The sequence below is a fragment of the Gorilla gorilla genome, chromosome 4 (genome assembly GCF_029281585.2).
Source record: "Gorilla gorilla gorilla isolate KB3781 chromosome 4, NHGRI_mGorGor1-v2.1_pri, whole genome shotgun sequence".
NCBI classification, from domain to species: domain Eukaryota; kingdom Metazoa; phylum Chordata; class Mammalia; order Primates; family Hominidae; genus Gorilla; species Gorilla gorilla.
In genome coordinates, this window is record NC_073228.2 from 14,750,402 (window position 1) to 14,777,621 (window position 27,220).

Consider the following 27,220-nt stretch of genomic DNA (forward strand, 5'->3'; position numbering starts at 1 on the left):
CATTTTTTGTAGAAGTCAAAGGTTTTGCAGTTCCAGGATTTTGGAGCACACCTCCTATAGAAACAGAACAACAGGATGTATGTACATATGTGTAGAGAGAGACAGAGAATCACACACACAGAGATGATAAGGATTCGGCTCATGTGATTGCAGAGGTTAAGTCCCAAGATCTGCTGCAGTCGGCAAGCTGGAGGCCCAGGAGAGCGGACCACAGGGTTCCAGTCTGAGGCTTGAGACCCAGGAAGAGCCAGCATTCAAGTTCAAAGGCAGGAAAAAGCCAGTGTCCCTGTCTGAAGGCAGGCAGTCCGGAGAATTCTCTTCCTCGGGGGAGGGGGAGGCTTTTTGTTCCATGCAGGCCTTCAACTGACTGGATGAGGCCCCCCCACACTAGGGAGCACAGTCTACTCCTCTCAGTCCACTGATTTAAATGTTAAACTCACCCACAGACACCCAGAATAATGTCTGACCACACATCTGGGAACCCCGTGGCCCAGTCAAGCTGACACATAAAAGTACCCAGGTAAGGCTGGGCGCAGTGGCTCAAGCCTGTAATCCCAGCACTTTGGGAGGCCGAGGCGGGTGGATCACCTGAGGTCAGGAGTTTGAGACCAGACTGGCCAACATGGTGAAACTCCGTCTCTACCAAAAATATACAAAATTAGCCGGGAGTGGTGGCAGATGACTGTAATCCCAGATACTCAAGAGGCTGAGGCAGGAGAATCACTTGAACCCAGGAAGCAGAGGTTGCAGTGAGCCAAGATCACGCCATTTCACTCCAGCCTGGGAGACAAGAGTGAAACTCCATATCAAGAAAAAACAAATGAACAAACAACCCACACACACAAAAAGGGACCCAGGTAGGACTCCAGTGGACATGAGGGCTGGAGGGTCTCCCCCTGTGGCTCTGACTCCAAGGGCAGAGCTGAAGGGGGCAAAGGCTGTCACTGCCCCAAGCTCTGAGAGCTTCAGCCAGGTTACAAGAGACACAGGATAGTGCCAGGGGAGGAGTGACTCTTGGCAGAGCCAGGACTACCTCCAGGGGCCTCCGCCTTAGGGGGCTGTTGCTTGGCTTCACTCTTGGGTGTAAACTGGCTGATATGGTTTGGATCCATGTCCCCACCCAAATCTCATTTTGAATTGCAATCCCCAGTGTTGAAGGTGGGGCCTGGTGGGAGGTGACTGGATTATGCAGGTGGCATTCTCATGAATGGCTTAGCACCATCTAATATGGTTTGGCTGTGTCCCCACCCAAATCTCATAATCCCCACCCGTGGTGAGAGGGACCCAGTGGGAGGCAATTGGATCATGGAGGCAGTTCCCCCATGCTGTTCTCATGATATTGAGTTAGTTCTCATGAGATCTGATGATGGTTTTATAAGGGGCTTTCCCCGCTTTCACTCTGTACTTCTCCTTCCTGCTGCCATGTGGAGAAGGACATGTGTTTGCTTCCCCTTCTGCCATGGTTGTAAGTTTCCTGAGGCCTCCCAAGCCATGCTGAACTGTGACTCAATTAAACCTTTTCTGTTTATAAGTTACCCAGTCTTGGGTATGTCCTTATTAGCAGAATGAGGATGGACTAATGCACCATCCTCCCTTGGTACTGTATAGTGAGTGAGTTACCAAAAGATCTGGTTGTTAAAAAGTGTGTGGCAGGCTGGATACGGTGGCTCACGCCTGTAATCCCAGCACTTTGGGAGGCTGAGACGGGCAGATCACGAGGTCAGGAGATCGAGACCATCATGGCTAATATGGTGAAATCCCGTTCTCTACTAAAAATACAAAAAATTAGCCGGGTGTGGTGGCACCCACCTGTAGTCCCAGCTACTCGGGAGGCTGAGGCAGGAGAGTTGCTTAAACCCAGGAGGCGGAGGTTGCAGTGAGCCGAGATTGCACCACTGCACTCCAGTCTGGGCAACAGAACAAGACTCCATCTCAAAAAAAAAAAAAGTGTGTGGCAACCTTCCCCTGGCTGTGTCTTGCTCCTGCTCCTGCCATGTCAGACGCCTGCTCCCGCTCTACCTTCCACATGAGTGAAAGCTCCCCGAGGCCTCCCCAGAAACAGATGCCGCCATGCTTCCAGTAGCCTGCAGAACCGTGAGCCAATGAAACCCGTTTTCTTTATAAATTACCCAGGCTCAGGTATTTCTTTATAGCAATGTGAGAGCAGACTAATACACCGGCCTGGCAAAATGGAAAGGACAGGCAGGGCTTGGCAGCCAGACAAGGACTTAACTTTCAACTTGGGACTGAACATTCACCCAACAGAAATGAGATGGCTCTGCAGATGGAGCTGGAAGGGTCCCCCTTCTCTCTGCACCCCATTCTCTCCTTCAGGAGTTGCACCGGCCTCTTGCCCCTCACTGGTTCTCAGCTCAGAGAGGGCAGGCAGCAGGTTTTTCTCTCCCTCGTGTCTCTAATCGGACATAAAGTGGCTGGGGACAGTGCAAAGAGACTCGGTAAGGGCTCATGATGATTTGTCACTGTCAAAACTGGGTCCTGGTGACAGTTTCTTAAGCCCAAAGGCAAGGTCGGAGTGGAAATAGTCTGGTTGCTTCTATTTGAAGGCAGGACAGGTCACAGACAGTACACCGCAGGGGACAGAGCTTTAATTGGAACAACCTCAGATTCTCTCCTGGGGAACAGAAGCGACCAAGAACACGGAAGCTGCTGCCCTCGGCACAGCCGGCACGCACATCGGACCAGACACGAGCTAGTGCAGGACACGTCCTCAATGGCACCTGTGCCACACGTCACAGCGGCCCCGTGATTTGGATAGAAGAAGAAGACCTGAGTTCCTAATAACCAGTGTTAACTTTTCTTCAAGGCAGGCTAACCTGTCTAAAGCCGTTAACCAAAAACAAAAAACAACCAAACAATAATAAACCTTTTTATTGTAAAGTAAACACGGAAATGCACACAAGCGCACAGAGGACCCCAGGAGCCAGGACTGCCCCGACCCCACACCACACCACAGCCTCTGCCCAGGGAGGAGCCGCTTCCCGGCTGCTGTGATGATCGCTTCCTCGTGTTTTAAAACTTACAATAGATCTGCTGTAAGAAAAAGAAAGGAATTGGGTGGGACATTTCCTACAAATTAAAGAGACTGAGTCTTCTGGTCGGGTGGGGTGGTTCACGCCTGTAATCCCAACACTTTGGGAGGCTGATGCGGGCGCATCATTTGAGGTCAGGGGTTCGAGACCAGCCTGGCCAATATAGTGAAGGTCCGTCTTTACCAAAACCACACAAAAAATAGCTGGACATGGTGGCGTATGCCTGTAGTCCCAGCTACTCAGAAGGCTGAGGCAGGAGAATCACTTCAACCCAGGAGGCGGAGGTTGCAGTAAGCCGAGATCGCACCACTGCACTCCAGCCTGGGCAACAGAGCAAGATTCCATCTCAACAACAACAAAAAAAAGATAAAGAGCCTGAGCCTTCTGACTTCAGTTTCCAACAGTACAGTTCAACAGGTTCCTTGGTCTCTATTTCTTGCAAATTGGCAGCTGGATTCAGAGACTGGATCTACTCAGTCTGGATAACAAAACTCTGGCAAGACTGTAGATCTCTAGGAGACACAGGACATCTGCTTGTCTTTTGTGTGTGTGATCTTAGCAGCTGATGCTTAATACTTCTATCTATTTATTCACCAGGATTACGGAATGATGTTATTCTATCATTTTTATAGTTAGTGAAAGTTGGAATACTTTTATAGATACTCATCTTCATCTATCGTGCATTTAGGAAAGGCTGGGATAAATGCTTGCTTCTTATTTACCAGTTTTCAAAATAAATGGTTCCCTATCATCCAAAATTATGTTATATATTAAAATTGTGAACTCATGAATCTTAACATTCAATGGCGTCCTGCAATTATTATTATAGGACAATAATAATCGGGACAAGTTGAACTTGTCTCGTTTCTGGCCAGTGAAGGACTCTTTGAGTCTGCTGAGTCCTTTTGATATGACCCTATTTTTTTTATTTTTCGAGATGGTCTCACTCTGTCGCCCAGGCTGGAGTGCAGTGGCACAATCTTGGCTCACTGCAACCTCCACCTTCCAGGTTCAAGTGATTCTCCTGCCTCAGCCTCCCATGTAGCTGGGATTACAGGTGCCTGCCACCACGCCTGGCTAATTTTGTATTTTTAGTAGAGACAGGGTTTCACCATGTTGGCCAGGCTGGTCTCGAACTTCTGGGCTCAAGCAATCTGCCACGTTTGCCTCCGTGAGCCACTGTGCCCACCCCCTAATAGTCTTTGATCGCTTTTTTCCCAAGTGATATATGACAAGACGTCCCAGGCTCATCTGGTACATTTCCTGTCCCAGACTTGGAATGAGTCATTTTAACAGTAACGCCTGGGTTCAATTGGGATGTTAGAGATTCTCTTTGTAATGGGCTGGTCATTGTTTCTAAGTAAATTCACTTAAATCACCACACATACACATTTAAAGATAAAAATACCTCATGAATTCATATTAACCTTCCAATTCAAATCTGAGACTACAGGGCTTCTTTTTTTTTTTTTTTTTTTGAGACGGAGTCTTGCTTTGTTGCCCAAGCTGGAGTGCAATGGCACAATCTCGCCTCACTGCAACCTCTGCCTCCCGGGTTCAAGCAATTCTCCTGCCTCAGCCTCCCAAGTAGCTGGGATTATAGGCGTGCACCACCATGCCTGGTTAATTTTTGTATTTTTAGTAGCGATGGGGTTTCACCTGGCCAGGCTGGTCTCGAACTCCTGACCTCAGGTGATCCGCCCACCCTGGTCTCCCAGCGATGGGATTACAGGCGTGAGCCACCACACCTGGCGACTACAGGGCTTCTACTTAACCACTCCCTGATGTATTTTCCACACAGAGAACCTTCGACACAGGACCCAGGGAAAGCTGGCTGAGGACAGCCCCTAATTACTCACTTGTTACCATACAAAAACTCAGCATAACAATGTTAATACTGCCGCTAATATAACCACTAAAACAACAGATATTTGCAAATGTTTCCTCTATTCTCCTCCCATTTTAAAACACAGTTTTGCTGGCCAAGCGTGGTGGCTCAAATCTGTAATCCCAGCACTTTGGGAGGCCAACGTGGCAGGACTGCTTAGGGCCAGGAGTTTGAGACCAACCTAGGCAACACAGCCAGACCTCATCTCTACAAAAATAAAAATAAATTAGCTGAGTGTACTTGCACATGCCTGCAGTCCTACTTGGGCAGCTGAGGCAGGAGGATCACTGGAGCCCAGGAGGTCGAGTTGGAGGCTGTAGAGAGCCGTGATTGTGCCACTGCACAGTCTGAGTGACACAGCAAGATCGTCTCAAAAAAAAAAAACAAAAACAAAAACAGGCCAGGCATGGTGGCTCACCTGTAATCCTAACACTTTGGGAGGCCAAGGCAGGTGGATTGCTTGAGCCCAGGAGTTGGAGACCAACTTGGGCAACATGGTGAAATCTGATCTCTACCAAAAATACAAAAATTAGCTGGGTGCAGTGGTGCATGCCTGTAGTCCCAGCTACTCAGGAGGCTAAAGCTGGAGGATTGCTGGAGCTTAGGATGTTGACATAGCAGTGAGCCACAATCAGGCTACTGCACTTCAGCCTGGGCGAGAGCAAGACCCTGTCTCAAAACAAACAAACAAAAACTTTCGTGTGATCAATATATTGTCGGAGCCAATACACACTGTCCCCTTGCCCTCATTAGCCTCGGCTGTACAGATGGGCAGGACCCTGAGCCCACCGCCAGGTCTCATGACTCTCTGCCACACTACCTGAAGCCTAGTCGCTGGATAGCTCAGGAAGGGTGGTAGGCCCAAGCTGCTGCACACTGATAGCTTTATCAGTGCCCTTTACTTTTTTTTTTTTTGAGATGAGTTTCATTCTTGTTGCCCAGGCTGGAAGGCAATGGTGCAATCTCGGCTCACTGCAACCTCCACCTCCAGGGTTCAAGCAATTCTCCTGCCTCAGCCTCCCGAGTAGCTGGGATTACAGGCACCCACGACCACTCCGGGCTAATTTTTGTATTTTTAGTAGAGATGGGGTTTCACCACATTGGCCAGGCTGGTCTCGAACTCCTGACCTCAGGTGATCCGCCCGCCTCAGCCTCCCAAAGTGCTGGGATTATAGGCGTGAGCCAATGTGCCTGGCCTGTATCAGCGCCCTTTATACTTGGAGGTCAGTCTTGCTGGACATAAAATTTTTGGCTCTTTCCTTGAAAAGTCTTAATTAATCCATTTCCTTCTGGCAGAAAGCTTAGTCCTCAAAAAACCTGATTCCCAGGATGCCCCAAGGATTTTTTAAGTCCAGAACTTTTCCTAAAATACTCCTGGCGTTGGTCCTTCTCAGACCCTCACTCTTTCAGTGGCACCCACGTGTTTGCTTATTTTCAACAGCATCACTTTTGAAGGCTTTCCATCCTTTTCGATTTATAAAATCAGCTGGGTGCGGTGGCTCACGCCTGTAATCTCAGCACTTTGGGAGGTCGAGGCAGGTGGATCACGAGGTCAAGATATCGAGACCACCCTAGCCAACATGGTGAAACCCCATCTCTACTAAAAATACAAAAAATTAGCCACGTGTGGTAGCGGGCACCTGTAGTCCCAGTTACTCGGGAGGCTGAGGTAGGAGAATGGCATGAGCCCAGGAGGCGGAGCTTGCAGTGAGCCAAGATCACGCCACTGCACTCCAGCCTGGGTAACAGAGTGAGACTCCATCTCAAAACAAACAAACAAACAAACAAACAAAAAAAAACCATCCTAATTTTCACTTGGCATTGTTTTTTCACTTTGCATTCCCTCTACTTTGTCTCAATTTCTGAAAGGATTCCTGCATTTCTAATCTTTCTTGAGTTCTGTCACTTCATTTCTGAGTTTTTCTAACTCTGATTATGCTTTTCATGTTTCATATCATTTTCTTCAAGTTTTTTAGTTCATTTTAAAAATTGTTTTTAGACTGGGCGTGTGGGATCACGCCTTTAATCCCAGCACTTTGGGAGGCTGAGGAGGGTGATTACATGAGGCCAGGAGTTCGAGACAAGCCTGGCCAACATGGTGAAACCCCATCTGTACTAAAAATACAAAAATTAGCCAGGCGTGGTGGTGCACACCTATAGTCCCAGCTACTAGGGAGGCTGAGGCAGAAGCATTGCTTGAACCCAGGAGGCGGCGGTTGTAGTGAGCAGAGATCATGCCACTGCACTCCAGCCTGGATGACACAGCAAGACTCCGTCTCAAAAAATAAAAAATAAAATAAAATACAAAATAAAAATAAAACAAAAATAGTTTTTAAATGTGTTTTCTTTGGTCTGTTTTGCAGGCATGCCTTTCTGGCTTGCTTTCATTGTTGGTGGGAGTATTATTCTGCTCCCTACTCTGAGCCTTCTATAGGTTTGACTTTGCTACTTTTCTGATGCTCATTTTTATGGAAAAGTATTTCATAAACATTCAGAATGAAGTATGCTTCAAGAAAGCTGCTCTAATTTTGCGGTGCTCCCTCTCTGTTGTTTTGTGAAACGTTTAAAACATCACATCCATCTGCTTTCACGGCTGCCCTGCCCATGACCCTCCCAGGCACCTGCACAGACTCGGTCCCCATCCTGCTTGACTTTATTCCCTCCAAGCAGTGGAATATGCTTTATTTCCTCACTGTGAGGTTCCTTCCAGAAGTGAGCCCTGGCAGGTCAGTCCAGGGAGTCCAGAGGGCCTGGTCTGCTCCCCTCAACCCGATCCTCTTCCCAACAGCCTCCGTGTCCCCAGGCTCCAGGTGCAACCCAACTGGGCCGTGTTACCTGCTGAGCACACACTGGCCTCCCACTGGGGTTCATGGGGCCTCGTGGCTTCTCCTGCTGTCCCATCCATCAGACATTTTGCGTGTAACCTCTGCTTTCTCCCTCAGACACGGATAACCTATGGGTCCGGAAGCTCTGGAAACTATTGGTGGTTTACCCCGACCCACCCCTGGTTTGGGGTTTATGGGGATACTTGATCACCTAGTGTTGCCGTGAATGATGTCCAGAGGCTGTTCTTACTATCGTGCTAAAACACATACACAAACGCTGCCATTTCAACCATTTTAAAGTGACCATTCAGTCATCCACAGGTTTTAGGTTTTGCAGTCTAGTTGTATTACCATCTTTCCAGAATCCCTGGCTTTCCAAAGCCCTCACTTTTCAAGCAAAACTGATTCCAACTGGTTTGTTTCACGATGACATTAATAAGAATGCCTCCACCACAACTTAAGAACTGGAAGACAACCTACGGTCTGGGCTCTGCCAAAGTTCTGCAGAGACGGAATATTAAAGGAAACATGATATATTTAAGAATCATCACATTGGCCGGGTGCAGTGGCTCACGCCTGAAATACCAGCACTTTAGGGGGCCGAGGTGGGTGGATCGTTTGAGGTCAGGAGTTCGAGACCGGCATGGCCAACATGGCAAAAACCCATCTCTACTAAAAATACAAAAATTAGCCAGGCGTGGTGGTGGATGCCTGTAGCCCCAGCTACCCAGGAGGCTGAGGCAGGAGAATCACTTGAACCTGAGAATGGAGGTTGCAGTGAGCCGAGATTGTGCCACTGCACTCCAGCCTGGGTGACAGAGCACAGAGCAAGACTCTGTCTCAAAAAAAAAAAAAAAAAAAAAAAAACCCACAACAACAAAGAACAAACACATTACTAATGGTTTGGTGGCCCAATATAAACACACTGCTGTTCAAGACACTCCATTTCAGTGTGGCCCTTTCTGAACGTGGTCAGGAGATGGGCTGCGGGTTATCATCCTACGACCCTCACTTAGTTTCCAAGCTGCCTCTGGCTTCCACCCTGAGAACTGGACCGCCAAGCCAAAAGCTTGGTAACAGTAGGTCCGACTTGACAACAGACACAGAAATATGAGGGCATAAAGGGAATCCAGGTAAAGAGCCTCTTCCTTCCATCGCAGGTTGACTAAATCATCAGATTTCGGCACAGCTAAGGTCCTGACTGCCTGTGGACACACTGACGGCCCAGGCCCAGCATGGACGTGCAGGGCACCCTCGGTCTCCCCTGCTTCCCACCCAGGTGCCAGCCAGACCCCTTGGCTGTGTCCCACCAAGGACAGATACGGACTACTAGGAATGCCAATGATCCTGCGGTTCCCAGTTAGGGAGGCATTGGCTTCTGCACCCTGGCACGCTGCCCTGAGCCGCCTTCTGGCCTGCCCTGAGCTTCACCGAGCCAGCAGCCTGCTCTGCCCACTGGGTTACGACCCCCCAAAGACCCACTGATTGGCAGGGGAGTGGAGATAAGGTAATCCAGGCTTCTAAAGGTCCACACCTGCCTCTTTTATTTTCTTGGAGGCGCCTGATGAAAGCAATCCTATCACAACAGAAACATCACAGCAGGGATCGCCCCATCACAGTGATGTTAGATCTGGCTGCGTTTAAGAAAAACCACATCATGTCTTCTTACAAAAGCGAGGATAAACACTGGGTTCGCTTCTGCATCAGCAAACATACGGCTGTGACCTGAGGCCAGACCTCTCACCTGTGAAACAATCCCACACGAGCTAAAGCTCTTCTTGAACGACTACTCACCTGTGAAACACTCCCACACGAGCTAAAGCTCTTCTTGAACTTCTAGAGCATCAGTACTCTGGCTTCAGAAGCTCTCTTCTTTCTTCAATCTCTAAATTCTCCTAAGAATCTCAAACTCTTCAAGGGAAACTGTTGTTTCACAATAACAAAAAGACATTCTTTTCTTTAAACAGTTCACATTTATTATTGATAACAATAAAAAAATCTTTTAAAGACTATCAGTATTGTATTACCAAGTGAGGTAATATGTTTACAAAACATTTACAGAATTTGATATGCAAATAACAAATTTAGGAAGGAAAGTGAATTAAGACATAATAGAGGGAGAATCAAAGAATCATTAGTACTAAGAAATGGGAAATGACAGCAGCGTTTTAAAAGAGTGGCAAGGTACTAAAGGTAGAAACACGATGCAAACTGCATACTCAAACCATAGCTGCCCCAGAATTCCCTTACAAGGGGAGTGAGACTGGATTACTCGGGAGGAAACCCTGTAAGCATTTGTGCGGTCATGTGCTTTGAGCTCTTCAAGATGCACTAAACTCTTTGGGTATAAAAGAACGCCACTCCCGAATCAACTTAAAAAGAACAGATCTTCAGCCTGGGAGGGGGCAGGGGATGGCTGCAATTCAAACAGTTCTATAAACATCTCTGGGCACATGAGGACTGTTGAGTGAAGCATTTTCTTGGCAGCTGTCAGCAAAATCGCCATCTGAGACACAGAGAAAGAGAGAAAGAGAAAGCAGGGACCACCTTCAGGCCCTTGTGATTTGGGAACAGGAAGCACCAGGTGGAAGCAGCACAGACGTGCTACTAACCCTACCTACTAGCCCTACCTACGAACCCTACCTACTAACCCTACCTACTAGCCCTACCTACTAGCCCTACTACTAACCCTACCTACTAACCCTACCTACTAGCCCTACCTACTAGCCCTACTACTAACCCTACCTACTAACCCTACCTACTAGCCCTACCTACTAGCCCTACCTACGAACCCTACCGCGCTTTCCGGAAGCAAAGGCTTCAGGTACCACTGAGTAGCTCGATCTCTAAGAGCAAACACAAATGTGGTCCAAAGGCAGGTGATCACAGCACAGGCCCTGGGACGTCTACAGTGTGCAGGCAGCCACTAGGGCTGACCCGACCGGGCAAGAGGGCTGCTTGGTCCCTCCCCCGCCCTCCTGATCCCTGCACGGGGCACACATGGCCTCCACACAGCTCTCCAGTCACGCAGCACCCACACAGTGCCTTCAGAGCGCAGCTGAGACGGCACAACCAGGATCTCCATGCCTACCACGCACACAGTTGACAGCCGCGTGGGGTTTGGCATGAAAAACACGGCCTCTGCTGCACACAGAAACACGTGTTGCATGTCCTTATCGTGGAGGCCATCCCCTATGCAACTTCTGGACAGATTCTCAAATAACCTGCTTTTCCCATAAAAAGCTGAAAAAATAAGGGCCTGTAGCAGATAGAGCAGGCTTTAAAATCAGGAATTAAACAAAATGTAAAAGGCAAACAAATCCCATATTCTGATTTGCTTCTGTGAAGATTCCTTCATTATTCAAACTAAGTTTCCACTCACCCTGTCCCCCCAGCACCCCCACCGTCATGCACACATGCACACACACAGCACATGCACACACACACACGCATGAGTCCACAATTCCCATGTACAAAGAAGCAGGACTCCTACATGCCACACGCCACCCTGAAGTGGATGCGAGAGCTGCTGCTTAGCTACTAATAAAACCCCATGGACAGTGTCAAGTGGCAAATGCGACTTGCTGGTTCCAAGACGGCCTCCTAGCAGCTGGAACTGTCTGGGCTCTGAGGACAATGAGCCACCAGAGGGCACAGAGGAGATGGCCTACACTGGGCTGGGAGCTGACTGCAGGTGAGAGGGGCGACGCGCAGAAGGAAACGGGAAGAACCCCCCCACCCAAGTTCACATACAGAAAAATCCTGCTCTAAAAAGTATCAAAAAGATTTGAAAAGGAGGAAAGAGAAAGTAATGTTTAACGATGGCAGCATTTTCCTGGAGTCACCAGGAGTCCCCGAGAGCCCCTCCTGAGCCCCCGGCCCCACTGCAGGACAGTGGGTGGTGTGGGTGTGTCTGGCCCTGGGACAAGGTACTCCGCAGGCAACCTCTGAATCCTCAGAGGATAAGGACCTCAAGGGCTGGCCCTAAGTCCACAGGCCATCTTGACTGTGGCGGGAAGCGTGGGGGCCGTGAGGCAGCTTGGGGGAAGCGAGCTGGCAGCTTCCGTCCCAGGTGAGGAGGGGCCATCTCTGGAGGATGTCACAGGAATCATTCACTAATGGACAATGCGGAGTTCGTTGGAAAAATTTTTTGCATCAATATCTGAGACCACGTCAATCCTTTAATTGGTATAGAAACTACTTTTCTTTCAAGAGAGCCCTTGTGCTCTGGTTTGATTTTGTGCACAACGTATACAAAATCTATGGCTATTGAGTTAAGTTAGGATCAGAGTTAAAACTACCTGCCAAGGTAGTTTTGGGATCAAACGACTACGTTTACCATCTGAGAGCTATTTGCTATCTAGAGGTGAGAGGAGTCTGTACAATGTCGCCGCTGGGTGGGCGGGTGCAGCTGGCTGTCCGAGGAGGGGCGGCCGTCCCCTCTGCACACTAGGTGCAGGCAGCGCGGCACTACCTGGAGATCATGGAGCTGGAGTGGGACTGGCTGGAGGAGGTGGTGGCGGCACTCAGCTGGGAGAAGCCGCTGTGGCTGGACTCCAGGCTCGTCATGGAACCTCTGTAATGGCACAGGGAGGGCGAGGCGTGAGGACCACCCTGCCAACCACCCGCCTGCCCACACTGCCTGCTGGACTTCGTGGCCCACCCTGCTCTCTGCTCACTTCTCATCCCCATCAGTGCTTGCAAACGGGGGATGGACATGAGTAACCCACCAGGGGGACCGGCTTCCCACAGCCTGCACGCAGACGGCAGTGTGAGCTAAAGCAAACACAGTCAGTCGGCTCTGTCTCCGACACTCTCCCTCTGCAGACAGGCAGGGAGTCACCGTGCCAACAAATGACCCCAAAGCCACTCCCTCCTGGCCCCCCGAGCATCCCTGACACCCGCTGCCACTGCTGATCCTGCACATGGCGTGGGACTGCAGGCTCCCTCCAACCATGCCCAGCTGTCCGCAGCACCTGCTGTGGCGAGGGTGGCCGCACCTGAAATCCTCCGAGCCGATCACCTCGGTGTAGTACATCACTTTACACTTGTGCGAAGAGACCTGCAGGGACGCGAGCACGTCGTCCACCCGGGGAAGGCTGCTGGCGGCGCACGCAGGCATGCTGTGGAATTTCCACTGCAGGATGTAGAAGCCCGGCCACCTGGTCACATGGGAACCCTAGAACAAGTAGGGCAGTGGCAGCTGAGGGCGACTCGCTTCCAACCCCTGGCCTACCACAGGCCTGACAAGCGCCAAGGGGACTGTCTTTAGGATTTCATGTAGCTACGGAAACTATCTCAATGGGATTCAGAACCTGCTATTTTGCTTCAGCAGCAGGTTTGACAATGTCCTTCCCTCTACTGAGTGTGGTCACTCCCGGGTGCTGGGAAGCCCAGAGGGACAAGCTCCATGTCCGTGGCCCTCACGAAGCCTGCCCAGCCCACCCCACCTACGGAGGCAGGAGCCTGGCAGGCTGGTGGCACCCATGCTGGAGGGAGGGCTCAGCACAGCTTCCCTGGACCTGGCCTCACTTTCTCTGACACGCTGCCAATCATCCAGCATGTTCGCGGCTGAAGGCACGTCACCCTAAAGTGAGCCGTCAATCCGCGGAAAGCTCCTCCATTCTCTCCGAAATTCATGACTGGTTAACACAGCTTAGCTGTTCATTGTTTTTAAAATGGACAAAGGATTCTTTTACTCTGCCTCTAAGACCACTGAAACACTGACAAGGCTTACCCCTGAAAACTGTAAAGGCAGCAAAATGATGCATCTATTATGAAGGCCAGAAGCAACGCCCCCACCCTCAGGCTACTGTGAGCACAGGCACCCAAAATAACCGGCCACAATGTGAAAAGGGAACTGAAAGCATTTGAAACAAATTAGAAGGTTTGGTAATGAGAGCTAATAGTTCTCTAAGTACTTGTCCCTCTTACTTCTATTTAGGGTGATTTTCCTTTGAAAAAGACAAACGCAACCCGGTGAAATGAGGCTGGGGGGAAAAATCCTCTGAAGCCCAGCTGGGCCCGTGCGTGCGATGCCTTCCCTTCCTGTCACAGGCTGCTTTTGGGAAAAGTCGCAGATTCTGTCCAAAACCACTGCGAGGCCTGAACTCCTTCCTATGAGACCCGCTTGGCTTCCTGCTCCTCCAGGCAAGCTGCTCCTCCACAAGCAGTGCCTCAAAAGCTACCCAGGGCCGCTCAAGGAGCAAAGCAAAGAGTCTACTCAAGACAGAATCACCTAGCCGCGCGGAGTCACGGATGCGCGATCTGACCTGTGTGTGATTTTACCTGCACGCTTTCTCCTTCTTTGCAGATCAGAGGCGACTCCACCATGCTGTAGTCGCGGCCCAGCTGCCAGACTTTGTCTATGAGCTGCACGTTGTTCCCACCCGGAGAGGTGATGCTGTGGGCTCCTAGGGAGTCCTTTTTGGGTGGTTGTGGCGACCTCTTGGAGTGATAGATGTTAAACACAATGTCCCCTTTGCACACGTCGAAATCCCAAGTGATGACTGACGAGGCATCCACAATCTGAATGAGAATCTGAAAAAGAGGCAGCGTTAGGCAGCCACGATCCATGAGCACCAGGCCGGCGTGCTGCAAGCGCACCGTGCCCTCCAGGGGATCCAGGGTGCAGGTGCTGAAGCTGGGCAGGGAAATGCTGAATGCGTATGGGCGGATCTCTTTCCCCAGAGTCACACACCACCATCCATTCAACCGCTGGATCCTGCTACATGTCATGCACCAAGCTCTGTGTTCTTTGTGACCTGCACCTACAGGTCCAAGATCTCCCGTACACCATCTTCAGACACACTCTAAGAGGCCAGGTCTTAGAAACACCAAACACTGTGAGCTCGTACATGAGTGCTTCAGAGGACTGCCCTGGGCTGGACAGAACAGAAGGCCCTGGAGAAGGTGAAAGCTAAAGAAAGAGCAGGCAGGGGAGCCTGAGGACAGCGTTCCCAGCAAGGGGGAAGCAGGGGCATGGAACCGGGCCTGCCGTGTGAGGCTCACACGAGAGAACAGTGGCAAGGCTGGGTGAGTGGGATGAGCCCCTGGCATAGTAGAGATGGGGTTGAGGCGGTCACCCCCTGGGTGCTGAGAACCAACTGAAAACTGAACTTATACAGCACCAACAGAGCTACCCAGGAGGGAATGATCAAAGTTAGTTTCAAAGATTGGAGGCGGGGGTGGGGGGGTGGGGGGTGGGGGTGGGACGTGAGAATGAAAAGCAGCTGTGCAGAGTTCTGCAGTCACTGAAAACTCCACCTAAGGAAGCAGCAGAGCCAGGCCCATGGCCCCTCTCAGCCCACTGCACGCCGTCTGCTGTGCCCTTCAGCGCGTGGCTGCTCCACAAGCCGGGCTCCTTCAATCCCACCACTGCCACCTCACCACTGAAACGCCACTTCGCAATGTCCTTCGACAGCAGATTCAGTGAGGTCCAAGAGTCCTGTCTAAGAACAGCAGGCGGCACCACGTGGCACGGCCCGCTCTTCAGCAAAGTGGCTCCCCAGGCAGCTCCATCCTGAGGCCCTGGCCCCCTGTGCTGACAGAAGCTCTTTCCTGCATTCACAGTGGGGGCCTCAGCTTCAGCCTTCCTTTCGGTTTGTTGCCATCTCGGATCTGTGCTTTATTTAATACCCAAAGCAGAACGGAGGTTTTTACCATGTGGATGTCTACAGATGCCCCCGATTCACACGAAACACACTGCACCCCAAGTTCTTGAAACATGGACAAGAGCGATAGTGCCTAACAAACAAGGAACAAGGACTCGGTCCCTGGAGCCTGCCCTCCCGGTAAGAAATGAATACAGACAATCCTCAAGACGTTATGAAATCTGAGATTCCTCTATGTATGTATCTACAAGTCAGGCACACCAAATCTGTCTCTGCTTGTTCAAACCATGGCAACAGCATTCCCTTATCCACCTGCCCTGCAAGCACCAGGTGAGCCACTCAGGAAGACACCCCAGCAGAAGCCACTGGCAGATGGCTGACCGAGGTGCCACCACGGCAGGAAGCAGGCCGCAGTCAGCTCCTGGCCAGCACCATTGCCCAAGCCAGCACCACATCCTCACTGACACCTGCTCTGCACAGAGTGCCACCATCCTCTCCAACAACTCTGGGCCATGAACCTTGTCCTAGCTGAGAAGGGAGATTCCGCTGCAGGCCCCTCCTGCTTCAGGTCACTCGTGATGCTACAGGACAGACATATGGCATGCACAGGAACACGGAACGCCCTTGCTTCTCTACCAAAAGTGACAGCAAAAAAGGAATACAGGAACACCCTCCTTGCTCCATTAGACTTACAGAAATTGGAAAATCCCCAAGATATCTATAAATAACCAAAACCCAGCCAAGAAAAAGTAGCAAATGGGCCAGGTACAGTGGCTCACACCTGTAATCCCAGCACTTTGGGAGGCCAAGGCAGGTGGATCACCTGAGGTCAGGTGTTCGAGACCAGCCTGGCCAACATGGTGAAACCCCGCCTCTACTAAAAATACAAAAATTAGCCAGGCGTGGTGGCGGGTGCCTGTAATCCCAGCTACTTGGGAGGCTGAGGCAGGAGAATTGCTTGAACCCAGAAGGCGGAGGTTGCAGTGAGTTGAGATCATGCCAGTGTACTCCAGCCTGGGCAACAGAGCAAAACTCAGTCTAGAAAAAAAAAAAGAAAAAGTAGCACATGAAACTTGTTCAATATAACCATGAAATAAACTAAATTCAGGAGTTAAGTGCTCCAACAAGGAAAGATTAGCTATTCCTATCTCTGTGTTTGGTGGCTTTAGTAAAATGGAGGTCAAGAGATCCAATTTCCTTTCCAGGCACTCTGATCAAGCACAGCTAGTTTCTATTCTGAGAGAGACCCATTCTTCGACGTTGACATTTACTGAAACTAAATATCGAGTGTCAACAAAAGCCTAAAGACAAAGAGCAGAAAAACGAGTGGACTGTTCTGAATGAAAGGCTGCCAGGAAGCCCTGCGAGGGCCAGGCCCTCTGCGGAGGAAGGGCCGGCCCAGGTGCAGGAAGGCGGAGGACGTACCTCATGTGGGGCTCCTTTGAAGACGCTTGCAGACTGGTAGATGGTCTCAGTCCAGAGCTTGAGGTCTTCGTTCTCCAGCTCCTCCGCAGTCCGGTACAGAGATTTGGGGACCAGTCCACCCTCTGGCACTTCGCACTGGAAGAAGAAACACAGCAGTGAAACACCTGTGCAAACACAAACCAACCCCATGAAACCCAGACACACCGGCGAGCACCATCCCCCTGCGCTCAATTTCTGGAGGTTGCTGAGAAAATGGAAAACACTGGCAGGGTCATAAAACACTCTGCACTACTGAGCAATATGTTTTTAAAAACCACTTAAATACATGTGTTTTACTCTGCATAAACGGGAACAAGTTGAAGCTGATGTACCACAGAATTCCTACTAAAATGTGTGAGGCACTGCACCCAGTTACTAAAGCTGGCTCATATAAGCATTAGGGGTATTTATATTGCCCTGTAAAGGAAAAGTATTACTTTAAGAAAAGAGTTTTGCTCTCAATAGCCACACGCATTATTTTTATGACAGGGAATTATAGTCAAGATACAGAATCAATGAATAATGTTTTGTGTCTAAAGTCAAATGACTGGTCTATAACACCAGCCAAAAACTAAGGAAGAACTTCTTTTGAATTTGCCTGAAACAAGTTGAATTAGAATTTGTACATATCATAAATCTCCTAATTGACCTTGACACAATGACTCCACACTAAAGTTCATAAAATCGAAGTCCTCCTTCTATTAGCCTTGGGAAGCAACTACATAGAAAATAAACATTTCAGTCTTCAGCCTGCAGTACAGCATAAGTGTCAAAGCAGTGATGTCGTGGTGGAAAAATATCAGACTGCCCGCTGGTTAGTAACCTCCAGCCACCAGAGAGCAGGAGGGAACAACCTCCTTTCAACAACCAGCCTCAACAGCAGCTCAGGAGAGCGGTGAAGAAGCCTTAGAAGGCCCGAGTTTTTGGACAGCTCAATTAACCACAAAGACGCTCAGCACCGCAAACACACTACGGAGGTCGGCATGTGACAAACAGGTACAACGCGGTGAGGCAGATCTCCTTGGGCTCCAGCTCAATTCTTCGTGTCATAATTGGAAGCAGCAACAACACGGGATGGCTAGCTCATATCATGAAAGGAGTTCAGAGGTTTCCACAAACCTGAGCCTGCGGTTTAACCTCATAGGCACTTGCTAAATTCTGGTCCTATAACTTTTACTGTAACTTACTTGCTCTTTGCATTGTACTGTGATGATGCCTGTAATTTCCTTAAAGTGGAACTGATGAAGTGAAAGCTAAATTCATTTGTTTTCTAAATTTCTCTAACCATTCAGAAAGTCCAAAGTCCCCTGAATGTCCAATTCATCAGCTAAATACCTGAGTGGGTACCCAGTGGGTACACATTCCAAACGGGTAACTTTTTATATGAAGGATGACTAGAGAGCCCTTCTGAAAAGAAGCTTCACTCCCTGCTGAGTTCAGCCGCCGTCGTGTGCCATGGAACAAGTCACTGGGACTTCTAGAGGCTTTGGCTTCCGTAATGCTCCCAAGACACAACTGTGCACCATGGGCTAGAAGCCTATAAGGACCCCAAGGTTCTGAGCTTCTCTGAGTACAGGATATAGAAGTGGAGGCCTCTGCTTCATTACCCAGCAACTCAGTATATTAAAAACCCCAAACGTATGTTGAGAACCACTTCCCTTCATTTTTTTACTTTAAAAATGTTATCCAGGCCAGGCATGGTGGCTCATGCCTGTAATCCCAGCACTTTGGAAGGCCGAGGTGGGCGGATTACTTGAGGTCAGGAGTTTGAGACCAGCCTGGCCAACATGGTGAAACCCCATCTCTACTAAAAATAAAACAATTAGCTGTGGGTAGTGGCGCATGCCTGTAATCCCAGTTACTCCAGAGGCTGAGACTGAAGAATCGCTTGAATCTGGGAGGCGGAGGCTGCAGTGAGCTGAGATTGCACCACTGCACTCCAGCCTGTGCAACAGAGCAAGACTCCATCTCAAGAAGAAAAAAAAAAAAACCAAAAATGTCATCCAGCCTGGGGCAAAATAGTGAGACTCTGCCTCTACAAAAAATTCGCTGGGTATGGTGGTACACGCCTACAGTCCCAGCTACTTGGGTGGCTGAGGTGGGAGGATCACCTGAGCCCACCAAGGCAGGCGGCAGTGAGCTGTGATCGCACCACTGCACTCCAGCCTGGGTGACAGAGCCAGACCCTGTCTCCATTAAAAAAAAGGACGGGGAGGGGCGGGTGGGAAATTTTGAGAACTGATTCAATTTTTTAACAGTATTTTAGAAAATATGACAGCTCCTCTAAAATGGTTTAAAGATCTGTTCACACAAAGCCGTGTGAATCAAAGCAAGCTGCAATTGTATTTGATTCTACGAATTCTCATTCGTATTTAGCAATGAAGAAATGTACAGTATCAACAATTACTTCAATGGTTCTCTTTAGCTTAACCCTGGATCAGAGAAATGGCGGCCAAAAGAAACAAAACAAAAACAAAACATCCAAACGACTGGAAGTTCTGAAAATCATTTGTGCAAATCAACACCGACCTCTCCCACCTGCATAAGGGGCCAAATGTGCAGTTCCTCGCCTCAGGACATACCATGCACTCCCCACTCAGGAAATCTGGAATAATCTCTTTGTCGATGTAATCCAGCAGGCCTCCAGGACCCTGGTAGTCATTTCCTGCATAAATGAGGAACTTCCTTCTGGTGTTGTCATCAATGAACGGACTAACCTGTGAGGAGAAGAAGACCATGCAGTCATATTTCTCTGCCGCCTGAGTGTCCAAGATTAAAATGACAATGTGGTATTCTGAGTGGGAGGGTGGGGGGAGGAAATTCAAGTTTATATACTTCTTCTGTAAAGTCTATTTGCATGGCATTAGGACACTCACATTTTGTTTTTCCCCTTTCTTAAACAATTTGAGAAATTTTATATCTTTGCATGTTATTTTTTTTTTCCTAAGAAGTTAAGACTTTAGGTCACAGACACGTGTATATGAATGCACGTGTTATCTGCTTTCCAAATGGCTCACAGTTACTGCAAAAAGCATCTCAACCCACCAGCGTCCAGAGCACAGGAAATACCCTGGGCGCCCGCAGGATGAGAAGGCGGCCCAGTGTCTCAGGGTAGTTGGCCTCCACCACCTCGATGATCCGCAGCAGCGCTTTCACACCAGGTCTCCACAAGTGGCGCATGTTCAGCCCTTCCAAGTCCACCAGGCAGGTCCATGAGCTGCAGGTTGTGCAGAGATGTGTTTCATTCAACAGACAGCACACTTAGCAAACTGTGTCTTATTTTTTTCTTTTTTGGTCATTTATAGCTATTTCCAAACACATCATAATCAATTTTTTAAAATTATACTGCTATGTATAGTGCTATGAACCCTGTTTATATCTACTTGTACAAAACACACAGGATCAGTGTGGTAGGACCAAGGCCTGAAACTGCAATTAAGGCTGATTGATAATGCATGAAAAGCTCTCTCAGATATGCTCAGTGAGCCGGCAAGCAAAGCCACAGTGTGCTGTCCTCGACGTGCTAAACCACCCCCCTAACCTGCCATTAACAGGGCACACAGCTGGTATTTTAACACATATTGTGTCTGAACTGCAGTGGGCTATGCTTCAACAGAGAGAGAGGCAAGCACTGTCCCAGGAGCTGAGAATACAGCAGTCAGCAAAAGGCCCTCAAAAAGCCTGTTCTCATGGAACCTACATCCCAGTGAACCATCTACACCCTTATCAATGTCAACCTCTGAATCACTGAACATTTTCAGAACTCTTTACTGTAACTTAGAGCTTGGTTTAAGAACACAGAGTCGTCTGGGTGGGGAGGGGAGGCAAAAACAAGCAAACGATCTGCAGCCCTGGGCTCCTGCGGCCCGCACAGACTAAGCAGACAGGCCAACCCACTCTGGCTGACGTCACAGCAATGCCTGGGGTCAAAAAACACTAACTGTCTGTCCCTCATCACTGGCATATTACATGTTCACCTCTTGTCTACCTTTTAGAGCACCTTGGAAAATAATAAGTAGATTTTAATTCCAAAAATCAACTAGAAATATTTAATTCGTTTTCTCAGTAAGTTGAAAGGAAAAACAAAATCCCACATCTACCTGATAGGCCGACCAAAGACTTTTGTATTCTCTTCGCATCGCCTTAGCCCTTCTTCATTTATGGAGAGAACCTACACACAAAAGGGCATGAAAATTTACCATGATTAGTTTAAGGCTAAAACTACCGCGTCCAGCTATGGAAGAGGGACACTAACAGCGTATTACAGATAAGCATGTAAATCAAGAGTCACCTATGGAGATTTTCTTACACATTCACATGCACTAAACACATCACCACCAACAAACAAATTCTACTTTTGAAAGAGAATAAACACTGTCATGTGTGGCAAAGGTAACGGCTATCCAAAGTGAAGCACAGAGGTATCCCCAGATGAGCAGGGGCCTGGCTCTGGGGCTCTGTCTTCAGAACAAGTGCATGGGAACAGCAGATGAATGTCTGTGAGTGTGAGAACACTCTGATACCACATGTGCCCGCCAAGAGAAAAGGCAGCCTTAGAACAGACGTAAGGCATGGCTCAAGCGATCCTTTGCTTTAGGTTAATAAACCCCTCCCCTGTAGATAAAGTCCATCCCTATCTTTATGTGTGAACGTGTGCATGTGGGGTTATATAAACACACATAGCGGTGGGGGCAGACTAACACAATACACGAGCGAATGCCAACAGTGAGCCAGGCTCAGTGGTGGTGCTTGTAGTTCCAGCTACTCAGGAGGCCGAGGTGGGAGGACCGCTTGAGGACAGGAGTTTGAAGCTGCAGTGTCGTGATCACACCCACGAATAGACACTGTACACTGTACCCCAGCCTCAGCAACAGAGTAAGACGATGTCTCTTTAAAAAAAAAAAAAAAAAAAAAAGCCGGCGGGGCAGGGTGGCTCAAGCCTGTAATTCCAGCACTTCGGGAGGCCAAGGCGGGAGGATCCCCTGAGATCAGGAGTTCGGGACCAGCCTGACCAACATGGTGAAACCCCGTCTCTATTAAAAATACGAAAAAATTAGCTGGGCATGGTGGCGGGTGCCTGACATCCCAGCTACTCAGGACGTTGAGGCAGGAGAATCACTCGAACCCGGGAGGCGGAGGTTGCAGTGAGCCAAGATCACACCATTGCACTCCAGCCTGGGTAACAAGAGTGAAACTCCGTCTCAAAAAACATAATAAAAAATAAAGCCAAAAATGCGTATTTCAGGATAATGGGGCTATAAATACGTCTTTTAAGTTTCTGTTTGTTTTCAAATTGAAGGACCATCTTCTTCTCTGGGAGGGGGAAGCACAGCTGCCAATGGCGGCAGCAGCGGAGCGGGGCCTGGCTGGAGTCAGCGAGATGATGGGTCAGCAGGCATTCAGGAGGGTCTGGAGAAAGACGCCAAGAGCTCGAGTTAACGAAGGGCCAGTGGAAAGCATGCTATCAAGAGGTCTGCTGTGAGTGGCGTCCCAAGAGAGGGCAATTCCACGTGGGAGTGAATGAAAAGACTCAAACTGCTGCTACACAGGCATCTCGGGGGAGACCCTGACTGCCTCACTGACGCTTCCACTGTGAGAAACACTTTTATAACTTCTGTGTCTCCTTTTGAAATTTTAAGACGATATTAATATATTTTCAGTTCTAACTACATAAGCAATTCATGTTTGTTCTAACAGGCTGGTTAACACCCCAATCCTACTGGCAGAGAAAGAAAGTGACGCCACAGTGGCACCTGGAGTCTCGCAGCCGCGCACTTACGTATCTCAGCAGGGCTTCCTCCCCGAGCGCTCTCACCAAGCCTTTGGTGTCCATCTGCCCCAGCCTGAGCACGTAGAGGGGCCGCCCATCTGCAGAGGAGGGGAAGGAATGAGTTGTCAGCACCATCCCAATTGAAACTGAGGATACAACTCTAAGACCCTTAACAGGAAAATGTGTTCGCCTGTGTTCTAGGGGCGCTTAAAGGTCTTTCTGATTCTTAGAAGTGGCAACTGATTTGTGTGTGTGATAGGGGGTGTGTGTCCAATATTTACCCCAAAAAGCTGTAAGCGAGAAAAATAAAAACCAACTGACAGGGTAGCTGTGCAGGGTCCTGGAAATAGAAGGCTGTGCCGGGATGAGGGGAATCCGGCTGGGACTCACTCAGCTCGAGCTGCCCAAGTGCTGGGCTCAGTCTGAACAACTGCCCATACGCTGGGCTCACTTTGAACGACTGGGGCTGCCCAAGAGCTCTGATTTTCAACGGCAAGGGAACATCAAACTATCCAGACACTTTTTCTATGACTACAGAGTACTTTTAAAATTTTCTTTCTTAGAAAATCATTTTTTTTCATGTCATAGATTACTAAAAACTGAATGCAAGCTTTTTAAAAGCCAGCTTCCCTCAATTCCCACTCTAAGGACCAAGACAAATGAGAACATTCTAAAAATCCTTAAAACCCCACCAAGCAGCCTGTGTTGGCTCTACTCTCTGTTTTTTTTTGTTTTTGTTTTTTGTTTTTTTTTAGAGAGAGAGTCTCTCTCTCTCTGTCGCCCACGCTGGAGTGCAGTGGCACGATCTCAGCTCACTGCAACCTCTGCCTGCAGGTTCAAGCGATTCTCCTGCCTCAGCCTCCCAAGTAGCTGGAACTACAGGCGCACGCTGCCACGCCCGGCTAATTTTTTGTATTTTACTAGAGATGGGGTTTTACTGTGTTGCCCAGGCTGCTCTCAAAATCCTGAGCTCAGGCAATCCGCCTGCCTCCGCCTCCCAAACTTCTAGGATTACAGGCGTGAGCCACTGTGCTGGGCCTCCTTTTTTGTTTTTTATTTGAGACGAAGTCTTGCTCTGTCGCCAGGCTGGAGTGCACTGGCACGATCTCGGCTCACTGCAACCTCCGCCTCCCAAGTTCAAGCGATTCTCCTGCCTCAGCCTCCCGAATAGCTGGGACTACAGGCGTGTGCCACCACGCCCAGCTAATTTTTGTATTTTTAGTAGAGACGGGGTTTCACCATGCTGGCCAGGATGGTCTTGAACTCCTGACCTCAGGTGATCCACCCGCTTCAGCCTCCCAAAGTGCTGGGATTACAGGTGTGAGCCACCGCGCCCGGCCTCCTTTTTTTTTAAGTAGAGACAACATCTCACTGTGTTGCCCAGGCTAGTCTTGAAGTACTGGGCCCAAGCCATCCTCCTGCCTTGGCCTCCCAAAATGCTGGGATTACGGCCATAAGCCATTGCGCCTGGCCTGGCTCTACTTCTTTATAGCCTGGAGGTCTAATGGGTGCCGCCTGAGAGGAGCCTAACTCCTACCATACTGCCCTATCATCATGGGCCATCTACACAAAGGGGAAAAAGAGCTTGGTGGCCATAGTGTATCCCTAGAGTCAGCACTGCCTAGCCTCCTGCCGCACAGTCCCAGAAGGGGCAGCAGGAGGAATACAGACGATCGTGCTCCTGAAAAGGAACCAAGGCTTGTCTTCGGTGGTTACCGCAGGACCAGCAGTGTCATCCCAACATGGGGCAGAGGGTTAGAGGGTAACATTTATCTTGTATTTGTCACCTAGTGAATTTCATCTCCCAGGAGAGTCTAGCTCTAGACCTGGTCTACTTAAAGCAAAACATTTTTATGTGCTCCGAAATCTTACAGAAAGGCCTATTTACAGAAAGTTTCTCCCAACGTTTAATAAGACACATTTGTTGAGGCCGGGCGCAATGGCTCACACCTGTAATTCCCGCACTTTTAGAGGCCAAGGCGGGCAGATCACGAGGTCAGGAGTTCGAGACCAGCTGGCCAATATGGTGAAACCCCATCTCTACTAAAAATACAAAAAGTAGCCGGGCGTGGTGGTGCACACCTGTAGTCCCAACTACTCGGGAGGCTGAGGCGGGAGAATTGCTTGAACCTGGAAGGTGGAGGGTGCAGTGAGCTGAGATCTTGCCACTGGACTCCAGCCTTGGGGACAGAGCAAGACTCTGTCTCAAAAAAAAAAAAAAAAAAAAAAAAAAAGACACATTTGTCAATGTCTTACTACCAAACTTTTTAACAATACAAAAGATGAAGTCATAATCACAGACAAAGCTGAGCTGCTCGGTTCTGCAAGGACTTGTTCAGAGGGTAAAAGAACCAGTTCTACGGTGCTTCCCTCTCGCCGACGTTTCCAATTCCATCCTGCCCGGCTCTCAAACTTTGGCTCAGGAAAGAGTGTATTTTTGACAGTGCAGGTCGGAAGGCATTTGGGGGAACTGTGTTTTAAGGTTCTCATTTAAACCACTCTTCATTTCAGGTGCATCGCCCCCCTTCATCCAGGCCTTACTTACTCCCAAAGCAGAACTAAAGTGCTCAGGGCTGTGATGTAGAAAACCGGGCTGAACCATTTTAAGCTATCATAGGGTTTAAGTCATTGAAAAGTCCCTTTATTAACACTGCACTACTGAAAATACTCTGCCAGAGGCACTGCTGTCTTTTTAATAGGTCAAAACAAACTGTACTGCACCGAGCAAGTGAAGTCATTTGCCCAAGGATGACGTGTGTCCATGAGGAAAGAGCAGTCCCAGGCCCTTCCTGGCTGCCCGGGGCGGGACGGGAGTGTGCCCGTGGTGACGCATATCAGTCTGTTCAACTTGGGAAAGGTGCCAAATTCTCAGAGTGAGGAGAAACGATGCACTCAAGGGAGCCCCACTCAACTCCAGGGAAGGAGGCCTTGGAAGATATCTTCAACCACACATCAAGACAACGACGGAAACACAGGTTCAACTCCATCCGGTACCTTTGTCGTGATGATGCCAGCCTCCCGCGTAGTAATCCTGAAGGACCTGAGGAGGGGTCCAGGTTTCAAGAATGTAGTCTACCTGATGCTGCTTTCTCCATGTCAAAGACTGACACATGATCTCTCTGGCTTTGTCAATATTAAAATCCCGTGCACGGAGGAACCGAAGAATATGCTCATCTTTTGGAATCTATTAAGAGAAAAAGACGTTTCTAAGCAATGTTAAAAGTTGTGAAGGGAACTTTGGGAGGCTGCGGTGGATGGATCACTTGAGCTCAGGAGTTCGAGACCAGCCTGGCCAATATGGCGAAATGCCATCTCTACTAAAAATACAAAAATCAGCCAGGCATGGTGGTGCATGCCTGTAATCCCAGCTACTCGGAGGCTGAAGCAGGAGGATCACTTGAACCTGGGAGGTGGAGGCTGCAGCGAGCCGAGATCACATTACTGCACTAAAAAAAAAGTTGCTAAGGGAATAAGACCCTAAAATTCCCACTTTTCTTTTGGAGACAGGGTCTCTTATTCTGCTACCCAGGCTGGAGTGTTGTGGCACGATCTCAGCTCACCGCAGCCCCCAACTACTGGGCTTAGGCAATCCTCCCACCTCAGCCTCCTGAGCGGCTGGAACCACAGGCACACGCCACCACGCCCAGCTCATTTTTGTATTTGTAGAGATGTGGTTTCCCCATGTTGCCCAGGCTGGTCTCAAACGCCTGAGCTCAAGCAATCCTCCTGCCTTGGCCTCCCAAAGTGCTGGGATTATAGGCATGAGCCACCAGGTCTGGCCTGAAACTCCCACTTCTAATCAACAGTGAGCTGCACTATTATACTATTAAAAATGAGCTGGTACCAGAAACATCTCCCTTACTACTCTAGAGAAAATCAGCATTATCAGTTTGAATAATCTTTATAGTATTTCATTTTCGTTTCCGCAAAGTAGAGCGAAGGCATAAATAATTCCCTAAACATCAAATGCTTCAACTCTATGAACGGATCTATGAATGACTATGATCCGTGCACTTTTCTGTATACATACTGCATTTAAATAAAAAGTTAGAATAAAGAGAGAGCAGGGCACCTGGCTTCTGAATGGAAACCTTCATAGTGCCAGAGACAAAAGAGAATTAAACATGGATGATGTTGAGAAAGGCAAGATTTTTGTTCCAAAGGGTAACGCCCAGTGCCACACCATGGAAAAGGGAAGCAAGCACAAGACTGGGCCACATCTCCACCGTCTCTCCAGGCAGAAGACAGGTCAGGCTGCTGGATTCTCTTATACATAGATGCCAATAAGAACAAAAGCATCACCTGGAGTGAGGACACACTGATGGGGTATTTGGAGAATCCCTGGAACAAAAATGGTCTTCATTGGCTGGGTGTGGTGGCTCAGGCCTGTAATCCCAGCACTTCGGGAGGCCAAGGCAGGTGGATTGCTTGAGGTCAAGAGTTCAAGACCAGACTGAGCAGCATGGAGAAACCCTGTCTCTACTAAAAATACAAAATTTGCCGGGCGTGGTGGCGCACGCCTGTAGTCCCAGCTACTTGGGAGGCTGATGCAGGAGAATCACTTGAACCTGGAGGCAGAGGGTGCAGTGAGCCAAGATCGCACCACTGCA

At 49.1% G+C, this 27,220-nt stretch overlaps 1 protein-coding gene across 4 annotated transcripts in view; it reads right to left on the reverse strand.

Annotated features, from left to right (window-relative positions):
• Window positions 1-9,713: 9,713 nt before the first annotated feature.
• Window positions 9,714-27,220, reverse strand: part of SEC14L1 (SEC14 like lipid binding 1) — a 125,605-nt gene continuing 108,098 nt past the window's right edge. Inside the window, exons 9-18 of one of the 4 annotated variants that reach the window (XR_008680261.2) lie at window positions 25,605-25,794; window positions 22,620-22,708; window positions 20,941-21,011; window positions 19,886-20,057; window positions 19,423-19,557; window positions 16,802-16,936; window positions 14,052-14,303; window positions 12,764-12,942; window positions 10,458-12,339; window positions 9,714-10,406 (exon numbers count right to left, since the gene is read on the reverse strand). Coding sequence is in view for 3 of the 4 variants with exons in the window: in XM_031007603.3 (XP_030863463.1) it covers window positions 12,439-12,942; window positions 14,052-14,303; window positions 16,802-16,936; window positions 19,423-19,557; window positions 19,886-20,057; window positions 20,941-21,011; window positions 22,620-22,708; window positions 25,605-25,794 (1,548 nt within the window). In the remaining variant the exon portion in view is untranslated. Of the gene's footprint in view, window positions 12,340-12,395; window positions 12,943-14,051; window positions 14,304-16,801; window positions 16,937-19,422; window positions 19,558-19,885; window positions 20,058-20,940; window positions 21,012-22,619; window positions 22,709-25,604; window positions 25,795-27,220 lie in introns of those variants that run through there. The other 3 variants (XM_031007605.3, XM_063706061.1, XM_031007603.3) reach the window with 3 other exon arrangements.